General features: G+C 37.2%; 1 protein-coding gene across 1 annotated transcript in view; it reads right to left on the bottom strand.

Moving 5' to 3' along the window:
* LOC134540408 (vitellogenin-like) overlaps positions 1-13,727 on the bottom strand; it is a 179,742-nt gene that overhangs the window by 103,260 nt on the left and 62,755 nt on the right. The window contains exon 2 of the mRNA XM_063383127.1: positions 7,295-7,384. Coding sequence (XP_063239197.1) covers positions 7,295-7,384 — 90 coding nt within the window. The remainder of the gene's footprint in view (positions 1-7,294; positions 7,385-13,727) is intronic.

The raw sequence follows: 13,727 nt of genomic DNA, 5'->3' as shown, positions 1-13,727 counted from the left end.
TCCAGGAAACCAAGACAACCTGTGAACAATTTGTCCAAAGCTGAATTTTTGTACTGTGGTAGAATTGACTATGCTTAATAACATACCGAAAGTTTACCGCTGTAGACCTTGTGCGTTATCACCGAAAATTTGCATTTAAGTCCTAGGTGACAGCAACTTGCATCAGTCCATTAAAATGCTACCCATTTATACAGTTTTTAATTTAGACTGTCCATAAACTTACCAAAATAATCTAGAAACTTTAATACACCCATTAATGTTAGAAAAAATTTAAATTTTTAATATATATGATATAAAGCGATTAATTCACGACATATTTTTTTTTTATCTTTGCCACACAGATAAAAATACGATTTACACCGATTTGAAGAGCCCAATGCGAAAAAATGTCTAAATAAATGTTTTTAATTATACTTTTAGCTTTAAGATAGTATATTTATAAAGAGTCTAGCATAATTATTTGCCTCATTAAAGCTGCCCGAGCGCTGCAGTGTACTGCGGCCGTACTGATCTTTCACGGCCGGCGGGCTTTGAAACACGCTGCGTACTGCGACACTCAATAAACTTGGTCTTATTTATGGATTACTTAAAATATATTTAATGCATATAATAGGGTGTATTCATGTTACATCTATTGAGATATACATATTATTTTTTTATATATGAATGATTTTTGATACAATAAAATTAACAATAAACAATTTCTGCTTGGAACTTGTAAATCAAAATTCTAGAGGACCTCTGGTTTTATATATGTGTGTTCGTATTTTGTTACAAAAATTTTATTATTAAAAATTATTTTAATACCAAAAAATATAATTATTTTTTATTTCTAATACATTATATTATTTTAGATCAGAACTGTGCAAAATTTTAATGTAGCCTATATTATAATATATATATATATATATATATATATTTAATTGTATGAAATTATTTTACTATATAACAATTGAAGAAAACGATACACCGTTAATGTGCTTATTGAGTTTTGTCACTTTTATAACATAATTCGGGTGATAATATTATTTTTTTCCAGAAAATAAATAATACATAAGTTGTGTTGTAAAATGTATTGATAGAATTACATATTTAGTAATTTTTTTTCTAAGTTAATTCATTGGAGTGCTGCGCCTAGCTTACTTCGTTGAATTGCTAGTGGCAAAGAGCGGTGGTGGATGTTTTTGCAAGAGTTTGACCGTATTTTATGACCCCAGCTGTGAGAGGGTGTTCGTCCCAGAAATCCTAACGGTCAAGGAAAATAGCCTTTCTCTGTAGTCACGTACGGGTCTGCTACTCGCGCAATATCGCCAGTTTATCACAACTTTCCGGGAAGTTCTATTGTTGTTATTTATTTATAATTTAGAAATTAAAGAGTCGATCATACTAACATTTTTACCTAAGCAAATTGCATCCTGGAAGATTTTTATCTACGTTTGCAGCAAAAATCACTTTCAGTTAGGAAACTTTTATTCTTTCAGAGTAAAATTCAGTCTGGAATTACCATACATTAAAAACCTTAGTTTTCTGGAGCAAAAAACGTTCCAGCACGAGCGACTTTAACACTGCTGCACCACACACTACGCAGCTTGAAATACATCAGTGGTCAGACTATTGTACCAGACACTCAAAATATACACATTTAAACCTTAAAAAAAAAACACAGACAATATTTATGAAGTGATTTTGACGTTACGCTCAACATATTTATGTAACATGTAGTCAAATTTCTATAAAAAAATATATTTTTTTTTCTTACCTTTTATGATTAAAATTACCAATTTAATAATAGGACATTTTAACTTTGAGGTGTTTATCACAGTTACCATGTAGGACATTATTTTATATTACTTTGGTGCCATAATGAGAACCGACTTAAAAAAGTATTAAAGTTATTAAATTTACGAAACATTTTTGTGGATCATTGTAGAAATTATCATTAAGGACTCAACTGCTCATTTATTGGTGTGATCACAAGGTTTCATCGGTAAACTTTTGACGTGTTACTAAGAAATGTTCATTCTACTACTGTACAAAATTTTTCCTTTGGGATAATTTTCCATGTATTAAAAATTTTTGTTTCTTAACAGCGAAATTCGTCTCGACCCGAACCTACTTCGACAACCTCGCAGTAGTATACACTACGCGGCTCGGATCGCTTTAGTGGTCAGACTAATTGTATGAGACACTTAAAAAATATACCAATTTAAAGATGAATAAATTTTCAACAACGATTACTTTAAGCGATTTCCACGTTGGGCTCTTTAAGTTTATGTAATATGTATTTATATTTCCTTAAAATTGAATGAAAGTGAATTCGTTAACTTTAATGATTTAAAAGGTCTATTTTATAGAAACATGTTAAACTTTGTGCTTTTTATCACTATCCTCAGATAGGGCAATGTTTCTAGATTATTTTGGGTTCCATACTGAGGTCTACTCCATAAACTGCATTTGCAATATCCATTATTGTGGATCGTTGCAAAAAAATTTAATTTTGGACTTAACTACTCGTTTTCGGTGTGACACACAAGGTTTGCGGCAGTACTTACACTTTTGACGTGTTACTAAGAAATGTTCATTCTACTACTGTACAAATTTCGGCTTTGGGATAATTTTATATGTATTAAAAACCTTTGTTTCTTCACAGCAAAATTCGTCCCGACCCGAGCCTACTTCTGCAACCTCGCAGTAGTATACACTACGCGGCTCGGATCGCTTTAGTGGTCAGATACATTGTACCAGGCTCTCAACAAATAAACTAATTTAAAATTTAAGAACTAAATCGTGATCGTAAATTGGCCGCCATGGTGATTTGCGAATTTATGGAGAAATAAAAGCAGTTAAAATCTTATGTAGTTTCCAAGAGACATTATTACATCACCAATCATCTTAAGTAACAGGTTTACAAAATTTCAACATATTCATTAACTAGTCAGTTTTTTTTCAAATGTGTTAGTATTAACAATCTGGACCATATCTAGTCGGTGAGGTCTGTATTGTTACAGACTATCTGTATTCCGGTATTTGGATTTTGAAGCTACTTAATGATTCGCTTTCAATGTCTATTAAAATATACCTAATGCTAATTGCAGGAATATTTCTACTCGATTTCAAAATTATAATTCCTGAACATTTGTAGCGGACACATTTCAATGTAACTCACTGATTTTCGAGTTGTGTTGAGGTTTCGCATGCCACTTCGTGTACACGAGATGGCCCCTGCTCTGGTAACAATGAGTAGGGACACCTGTATTTCGCGAATACATTTCGTGTCAAGGTATTTCACAAAATACTGTAGCTTTTTATAAGAGGAAAGGCAAATTGTGAGGGTGCAGCAGTACTGTGACCACATTCTCATTGGCCTCGTCAAGAGCGGGACGACACCTCTCACCGCTCTCAGCCAATAACCACAGGAGAAAAGCTACAGCATTTTGTGAAATACCTTGACACGAAATGTATTCTCGAAATACAGGTGTCCCTAACAATGAGTCATCACAACCGGTGCCGTCTGTACGAGCGTCTTCACAAGTTATCCTGAAATATGTTCTTAAATATTAATTCAAGTGAATTCTTAAAATCCTACACACCTTATCTTAAGTGTCGTAAATGAATCGTTATATTTTGTAAATCCATATAATATAGGAGCCACCATGGCGCGAAGCGATGGACGCGATACGAATAATATTTTTTTTTACCAACCACTACATCAGTAAATATTTGTGGTTTCCATTCGCTATGAATTCAAGCATGTAACATTTGTACTGCTTCTTCAATTCGGCCACAGTTAAATGGGAGGCTCTGAATCCCTGAGAACTCCTCAACAAAATCAACGATGAATCACAGGCATTATAACAAACAGTTGTCACAAGTCAAGTAGCCAATGAGCAGGTGACATTTTTCGAGTCCGTAGAGGATTGACTATCGTACAGGTCATTGGCAACACGCCCTTACGCGCATGGTTAATACCCGCATGAGTAGAGCAGAGGTGCCCACCTCCCCCCCCCCAAACACTATGACTCACCCCCCCCCCCCTAAAATAATTATGCCCCCCCCCCGAATTTTTTTATGCCTTTTCCTAAATGATTTACTCAATTATTTTATAATATTATACTTTTTTAGTATTATATTTTATCACATTTTGCATTAATCAAAACTGATTTTCTAATAATCATTTTGGTAATATCAGGTAATATTTCCATCCTGAACCGACAGATGCCAAACTGCTTTTGTTGAGGAAAGTGCGTGGTTGCCAATTTGATTTACAAGATCCCTTTCATTTATCAAAGCACCAGAATCGTATTTTCACATTAGAAGCTATAATTATGTAAATAATATATACATTTTTCTCGTCTTTTAACCATCTCCCCCCCCCCCCCTGAAATTTTAATGGCGCAGTCTGCGTCGTTACCCCCCCTTGTGGGCACCCCTGAGTAGAGTGTAAAGGCGTAAGCATGATACACATCTGGTCCTCATCTAACCGCGCACACTTAGATTTAACTCAGGATAGGGTGAAAAATGTTTACTAATTTTGCAGTCCTAACAGTCACCAACGAAACGCCAGCAAAATAAATAAATAAGGCCACGAATATTGTTCGTGAATGAAGGCGAAGCTGATACTTTGGAAACGTTACCAGCATATATTAAATAATGTTTAACTATTATTTACGAAGCTTACTTCTTAAAACTGCATTCATGTAAACTGATTTTGTGTGAGACTATGTTGAGTGTTTTCTGCTACACTTATTTTTCTGAAAAAAAGTATATTGTGGCTTAATAAACTTGTTAACATTGATGCCTGTAATAAAAAAAATTCAAACGTAATCATACGGATACATGTTGAGTATAGTTTATGAATGGTTCACGCATTGCTGGAAAAAAAAAGCATGTTTACAATTTTACACATCTTTATGTTGTCGCATCGCGTCCATCGCGTTGTACATACGCAACTCTGAAAAATAAATGTATGGTAAAAAAGCTATAATAAAATAATCTCTTATCTTTCTTTATTCTTTTTTTCTAAGCGCTCTAATGGCTTTCGATAGTTTTGTTCTTTTGTGTACTATGCTTGGTGGAGGTTTCTTCGGCATTTTATTCCTGAATAAATCTCACGCTTACAACAAAAAACATCTAGCTAAATCACTGTGCTCAATAATAACAGAGAATAACCATTTAATTATACGCCGAGCTAGACCAAACACGTTCTCTTATCTACTGAAAATGAGTACGTTGGCCTTCATATCAGTTTCGCGCGAAATCCCGTCTCCCCTTCGTAAACAGCAGACAGCTGAGGCAGGGTGGGAACGAGAGAAAACACTGGCTGCAAACAGTTCGGGAAACTGTCGCAAGGTGTCACTACTGTCCAGCGCGCTCCATAATTTCTCGTATCCGAGCTTGCACGCTGCTCAAACTTCTACAGCTACGTTTTTACTTTAGGTCCGACTGCAATAAGCTAAAGACTAAAATAAAGTCAATCATTCAGCCGACAGATATATTGGCGTTTGAATTACAAATGAAAACGCGAATGTTATTAAATTCGCAAATGAATATCACGCAATTTCGTAGCAGCTCATTTATTAAAATTCAAATTGTAAATACGTTAAATTAATAATGATTACAGATAAAATAATGGTCACAGTCATATCTCCCGTGTCTGAAAATTTATCTGCGAAAGTTTTACCACTGAATTCTTTATAGTTTATTAATAAAGCTTGAATTTAAAAAATTCCCGAAAATCAGCAATAACTTAATTAAAATAAAAAAATTTAAAAAATAATTTTACACCAGAATGGTTCAAATCTTCTCTAGTAGCTGAATCATTAACAAATATATTGTTTTTTTAATACGATGCTGGTGCACCAATCCCCTTAAGTTCTATCATTACCACTGCAGACATTTATATGTTCAGCTATAAGCAGTTAACCACAATCGATTCTGTTTGCTTCACTAAGACTTAAGCCAGTACTAAATGTTCTGTGAGGTCATCATGTGTGTTCTGTTCTTGTGGCCTTAATGCATAAATTTATCTTAAGAGTGCGTGATCACCGGAGGATAGCCAGTCATGGTATATCCCTCCTTACTATATCGCCCACATGTGGCCTTTTGCCTGCAAGAAACTGAGTGATGGCATTAATGCTGGCAGTTGTAGCAACGGAGCAAATTCAGATGGTCAGTCACTTTGCAAGTATTTTAATCCACGAACCTGCGCCACACACCAAAAAGGACCCTGCTTGCCGCTTCCGAGCACCTCACAACATTCACTTCTTCATGTGTTCAGTTTTCAGTGACCCATTTTATCCTCAGGTCTTTGGTGTATATCCCCAAAGTCATCGCACCCTTAGCAAAGTTTTTTTAAACACTGCTTAGCCTAGGTCACCAATTGCCAAGACACAGGACACACAGTAAATTAGAAATGATGGAAATATCCCCCGAAACTTATGAACGTTTCCCACTTAAAGGGTAATCCAGAATTTAACATCTGACACTACGTGTGCACTTAGAGAAGAATCCGTTTACCTGAGAGTTTTCGGACAAAGCAACCTTGTTTTATGAATTTTTATATACATACTTATTTACAAAATGAAACGAAATATTGATTAGAACTTAGTGAAATTAAATTAAATTAACATTAATAATGACTATTTTCTTTAACTATGTATAAGAAATATCATACATTTATTTTATTTTGGGGGCCACATATTTAACAAACTTTGACGTGAAAATTTGAAAACCATTTTTGCCTTTTTTCTTACAAGTATCATCTGCGGGGGATTATTGGTGTTATTTGGAAACATTCCGTACAGTTTAAAAAATGGAATTATGTTTAAATAACATTTATTGACAGCATACAGTCTTAAAAGTAGGTAGCACTTTTATTTCAAATTTTTGCTGCTGCAAAAAAGTTTTGTTAACTCTCAATCAAATGGCCTATATTTAAAACAAAAATAAAACACTTAAATTATTTATTAACAGTTGATATGTAATATTTATTCATTATTTGTAATTTAATATACCTTAACATAACCTTTTATTGGCTATGGAATATAATACTTTACAATGTGATTATAACTTATTTCGATATTGTTTTTAAACTACTGAAGTGTGACCGAAATGCTTTCAAGAGAAAACGTTGCAACTAATTCGTTTGAAATTTTATTTCTAATAAACGAATTGTAACAATTAAGTAAAATAAGTGGTCCCAAGAAGAGAAGAAGATATCGTCGATAGGAGAGAGTGTACAAGAACAGGAGAAGTGACAAGGAACCAGGTTGTTGCGATGTTGTTTGCTCGTCACCTGGGCAAGCGGCCGAGCACTGGAAGGCGAGGTCTGGCTGGCTGCTTGCAGCACTTGCCGGACTTGCCGGACTTGCCGGACTTGCCGGACCTGTCAACAGAGAGATAACACTTGTCACTGCTTCCCTGCTGAGTCATTAACTGAACTGAAAGGCAGACACTTGTCAAAGTTGAGGAATATTGGAATATTTTAGAAATTTTACTTTACAAAAACTAAACCTCAAATATTAATCAATTCTATATATATATATGTAACATTTATCATTTATATATATATATATATATAAATCAAATATATATATATATATATATATATATATATATATATATATAGATCGATGTGTGTATGTATATTCCCTATGAACTCCCAAACGGCTGGACCGATTTTGATGAAATTTTCAGGCAAACTTCAGATTAACCCAGCGGGTGATACTGACAATTTTGTGTCCCAGTTTCAATACAAATTAATACAAAATTACGTTTTTTTAGATTTTTGAACATTCACGTTTAAAAGCGATATTATGATCGTTAGTATTTAATAAAATGTGAGTTAACTGTGAAGTTTGAAAATAGGATATTTTTAAATGAATATTTTAATGTAAACCTTAATAAACTACGAGTTTTATAATTCAAAGTTATTCAGCTAAAATTCTCATCCGCAGCATGAAAAAACTATAAAGATATTTATTTCAGAATTTTACATGAATGTTATTCTAAAACCGTATACTTAAACGGGAGAAGCGAGGTCTCCATAGAAATTAGAGTGACCAGCGTTTGTTATGTTTGTATGTGAGTTTGTCCTACGATAATTTATTCTCTTACCGTTGATTTTTATTTTCATAATATTTGTTAGGCTGACAGGTATGGCCAATGAAATTAAGTTCTTGTATGAGCAAAAACTAAGGGTTTTTGATATTTCAAAAACATTCAAAATAAAAAATCTTTATTCATGTTTAATGTTTTATAAACATCACCCTTTTAAGTAAAATATTTATTTTAACGACTTACACTAAATATCTCTTTAATTAATAATTAAAATGGTTATTTTTTAAAAATATTATAATAATAGGTAAATATTTTATTTAAAAATATAAAATTTTTAAAATTTGTGATCTGAAAATTAAAAATTGGTGTATCTGGAAATAAGTGCTGAAATTAGTCAAATATTTAAATTTTTATACTTTAAATTCACGGACAGATTAACAGATAAACCATTAAAAATAATTCAGTTTACAAAAATTTCAAAATTACAGCCAATGAGTTTGATTTCAGACCTCTCTTATGTACAAGCGTGCATGCTGCCATTCGCTGTAAATGTGGAACTTCACGAGGTAGAGGTGTAAGAATACATAAGAATGTGAGCAAGTAGGCGAGTTAACAAGTATGTGGTAGAACAAGTATGCTAATGAGCGGTAAGTAGACGAAATAGTAAGTATACGAATAAGCAGTTTCTATGTGCAAGTATTCGTAGAGGAACGGGGGGGCAAGATGGAAATAGGGGGTAAGATAGCAAATCCTTTTGCGACACCAGATGACACTCATTTTATTTTGTTACTACAAAGATATTAACATTTTCAGAAGGGAAACTTAAAATTAAATGTTGTAGTGGCAACACTGACATCATAGGCACAAATTGTTTTTCGGGCATGTCAACATCTAAACTTTCGTGATAAGTAATAAATTGTGTTTACACATTTGTTTTAATCAATACTTCATTCAAAATGTTCAACATATTTACAGTTATAATATTTCTTTTAATTAATAATACATCTGTGATTTTGTCCTGCTAGACAATGCATAGATCACATGTTAAGTGCAAAGGTGTAATTTTAGGTTATGAGGGCAAAGTGGAAATGTTGGTTTGGGGGCAACATGGAAAGCTTTCCATCTTGCCCTCTCTTTTGCACAACATTATTTTTCAGAACACACTGATAGGGAAGCATCTGTCGCCATCTTGGATTGTTACTCACCATAGCTTTAAGGTTTTTTTTATCCTTACAAGTCTCACGCGATTTAAAGAAAAGTAAGATGTTTTAAGACATTGCTGAAAATTCTGGGTTGATGTTAAAAGTAGAAAATGTGACATTAAAATTATATAGGTACTTAAGATGACATCTAATGTTCCTGATTTCTGCCTATGGCTGAATAGGCTAGATGTTTTATGTCCAAACCAAATTACTAAGTTAGGTACCTACCTATCGGCTTTGTAACTACTGGACAAGTTAGTGTTCTAATTTATTTTGTCTTTTTCCAGATGGTGCATCACTACAAAAAGAAAAGCAATAGGGGAAGCTGATCTGAAGATGATATGTGGCGAGCAATGGAAGAAGCCAAACGATCAAGCATAGCAGAAGCTTCCAGACGATATGGTGTCCCACTTGGTACTTTACACAGACATTTACAGACTGGTACATCAAATAAAGTACTTGGACGATTCAAGCAGGTATTCTCTCCTGATATGGAACTGGAAATAGTGAGACATGCAAAAGAGATGGATATGATGTATTGTGGCTTAACCAGAGAATCTCTTCAAGAGTTAGCATTTTTGCTGACTCTGAAGAACAACATTCCCTTCCCTTTCAAAATGGGAAAGCTGGTAGAGCTTGGCTCAAAGGATTTATGAAAGGCATCCTGATTTTTCCTACAGAACTCCAGAATCTACGAGCATAGCTCGGTGTGCAGGGTTCAACAGAGATATGGTTGATAGGTTTTATGACAATTTATGGGGTGTTTATGAGAAACATGGCTTTGTTAAATGACCACTGGAAATATACAACATGGACGAAACCGGTGTAAAGACATCTTCAAGCAGACCCCCTAAAGTTTTTTCCACCAAGGGAAAGAGACAAGTTGGAGTTGTTAGTACTGCTGAAAAAGGAGAACTGACTACAGTTATAGGTTGTTGCAACACAGCAGGAAATTTTCTACCACCATGTTTCATATTCGGAAAGAGAAAAAGGGTACCAGAAATAATCTTAGATGGGGACCAACTGGCAGTACTGCTTGGTGCACAGATTCTGGCTGGATAAATGCAAGCATCTTTCATGAGTGGTTGAAGTTTTTTGTGGACTGTGTGAGGCCGACTCTTGAGCATCCTTGCCTTTTAATTCTTGATAATCATGCAGCTCACCTAAATTTACACTCCATTGAATTGGCACGTGAAAAGGGAGTCATAATGGTCTCTGTGCCTCCCCATACAACGCATAAGCTCCAGCCATTGGATGTTACCGTTTTCAAGTCTTTCAAAGACACATTTGAAAGGGCTTTAGATATGTTCCAGAAGAATCATCCAGGCCACAGAATCAACCAATATGACATACCTAATATAGTAAATAAAGCCTTTGAGAACAGTTCAACTATGAGTTCTGCCACATCAGGATTTAAAAAATGTGGGATATGGCCTTTCAACAAACATGTCTTCTCAGAAATAGACTTTGCTCCTTCTGCAGTTCACTTTGAACCTCAAGACCCATCCTTGGCATCTGAACACTCTGCAGTTTCGGTCAATGTGGCAACTGCTCATTCTGCAGTTCACTTTGAACCTCAAGACCCTTCATTGGCATCTGAACACTCTGCAGTTTCGGTCAATGTGGCAACTGCTCATTCTGCAGTTCACTTTGAACCTCAAGACCCTTCATTGGCATCTGAACACTCTGCAGTTTCGGTCAATGTGGCAACTGCTCATTCTGCAGTTGACATTGAACCTCAAGACCCTTCCTTGGCATCTGAACACTCTGCAGTTTCGGTCAATGTGGCAACTGCTCATTCTGCAGTTGACATTGAACCTCAAGACCCTTCCTTGGCATCTGAACACTCTGCAGTTTCGGTCAATGTGGCAACTGCTCATTCTGCAGTTCACTTTGAACCTCAAGACCCTTCATTGGCATCTGAACACTCTGCAGTTTCGGTCAATGTGGCAACTGCTCATTCTGCAGTTGACATTGAACCTCAAGACCCTTCCTTGGCATCTGAACACTCTGCAGTTTCGGTCAATGTGGCAACTGCTCATTCTGCAGTTGACATTGAACCTCAAGACCCTTCCTTGGCATCTGAACACTCTGCAGTTTCGGTCAATGTGGCAACTGCTCATTCTGCAGTTGACATTGAACCTCAAGACCCTTCCTTGGCATCTGAACACTCTGCAGTTTCGGTCAATGTGGCAACTGCTCATTCTGCAGTTGACATTGAACCTCAAGACCCTTCCTTGGCATCTGAACACTCTGCAGTTTCGGTCAATGTGGCAACTGCTCATTCTGCAGTTCACTTTGAACCTCAAGACCCATCCTTGGCATCTGAACACTCTGCAGTTTCGGTCAATGTGGCAACTGCTCATTCTGCAGTTCACTTTGAACCTCAAGACCCTTCATTGGCATCTGAACACTCTGCAGTTTCGGTCAATGTGGCAACTGCTCATTCTGCAGTTGACATTGAACCTCAAGACCCATCCTTGGCATCTGAACACTCTGCAGTTTCGGTCAATGTGGCAACTGCTCATTCTGCAGTTGACATTGAACCTCAAGACCCTTCCTTGGCATCTGAACACTCTGCAGTTTCGGTCAATGTGGCAACTGCTCATTCTGCAGTTGACATTGAACCTCAAGACCCTTCCTTGGCATCTGAACACTCTGCAGTTTCGGTCAATGTGGCAACTGCTCATTCTGCAGTTGACATTGAACCTCAAGACCCTTCCTTGGCATCTGAACACTCTGCAGTTTCGGTCAATGTGGCAACTGCTCATTCTGCAGTTCACTTTGAACCTCAAGACCCTTCATTGGCATCTGAACACTCTGCAGTTTCGGTCAATGTGGCAACTGCTCATTCTGCAGTTGACATTGAACCTCAAGACCCATCCTTGGCATCTGAACACTCTGCAGTTTCGGTCAATGTGGCAACTGCTCATTCTGCAGTTCACTTTGAACCTCAAGACCCTTCATTGGCATCTGAACACTCTGCAGTTTCGGTCAATGTGGCAACTGCTCATTCTGCAGTTGACATTGAACCTCAAGACCCATCCTTGGCATCTGAACACTCTGCAGTTTCGGTCAATGTGGCAACTGCTCATTCTGCAGTTCACTTTGAACCTCAAGACCCTTCATTGGCATCTGAACACTCTGCAGTTTCGGTCAATGTGGCAACTGCTCATTCTGCAGTTCACTTTGAACCTCAAGACCCATCCTTGGCATCTGAACACTCTGCAGTTTCGGTCAATGTGGCAACTGCTCATTCTGCAGTTGACATTGAACCTCAAGACCCTTCCTTGGCATCTGAACACTCTGCAGTTTCGGTCAATGTGGCAACTGCTCATTCTGCAGTTGACATTGAACCTCAAGACCCATCCTTGGCATCTGAACACTCTGCAGTTTCGGTCAATGTGGCAACTGCTCATTCTGCAGTTGACATTGAACCTCAAGACCCATCCTTGGCATCTGAACACTCTGCAGTTTCGGTCAATGTGGCAACTGCTCATTCTGCAGTTGACATTGAACCTCAAGACCCATCCTTGGCATCTGAACACTCTGCAGTTTCGGTCAATGTGGCAACTGCTCATTCTGCAGTTGACATTGAACCTCAAGACCCATCCTTGGCATCTGAACACTCTGCAGTTTCGGTCAATGTGGCAACTGCTCATTCTGCAGTTGACATTGAACCTCAAGACCCATCCTTGGCATCTGAACACTCTGCAGTTTCGGTCAATGTGGCAACTGCTCATTCTGCAGTTGACATTGAACCTCAAGACCCTTCATTGGCATCTGAACACTCCGCAGTTTCGGTCAATGTGGCAACTGCTCATTCTGCAGTTGACATTGAACCTCAAGACCCATCCTTGGCATCTGAACACTCTGCAGTTTCGGTCAATGTGGCAACTGCTCATTCTGCAGTTGACATTGAACCTCAAGACCCATCCTTGGCATCTGAACACTCTGCAGTTTCGGTCAATGTGGCAACTGCTCATTCTGCAGTTGACATTGAACCTCAAGACCCATCCTTGGCATCTGAACACTCTGCAGTTTCGGTCAATGTGGCAACTGCTCATTCTGCAGTTGACATTGAACCTCAAGACCCTTCATTGGCATCTGAACACTCCGCAGTTTCGGTCAATGTGGCAACTGCTCATTCTGCAGTTGACATTGAACCTCAAGACCCATCCTTGGCATCTGAACACTCTGCAGTTTCGGTCAATGTGGCAACTGCTCATTCTGCAGTTGACATTGAAACTCAAGACCCATCCTTGGCATCTGAACACTCTGCAGTTTCGGTCAATGTGGCAACTGCTCATTCTGCAGTTGACATTGAACCTCAAGACCCTTCATTGGCATCTGAACACTCCGCAGTTTCGGTCAATGTGGCAACTGCTCATTCTGCAGTTGACATTGAACCTCAAGACCCATCCTTGGCATCTGAACACTCTGCAGTTTCGGTCAATGTGGCAACTG

Source organism: Bacillus rossius, chromosome 16 (genome assembly GCF_032445375.1).
Source record: "Bacillus rossius redtenbacheri isolate Brsri chromosome 16, Brsri_v3, whole genome shotgun sequence".
Lineage (NCBI taxonomy): Eukaryota > Metazoa > Arthropoda > Insecta > Phasmatodea > Bacillidae > Bacillus > Bacillus rossius.
Note: the sequence above shows the minus strand (reverse complement) of the source record. Positions and strands in the feature narration are given on the sequence as shown.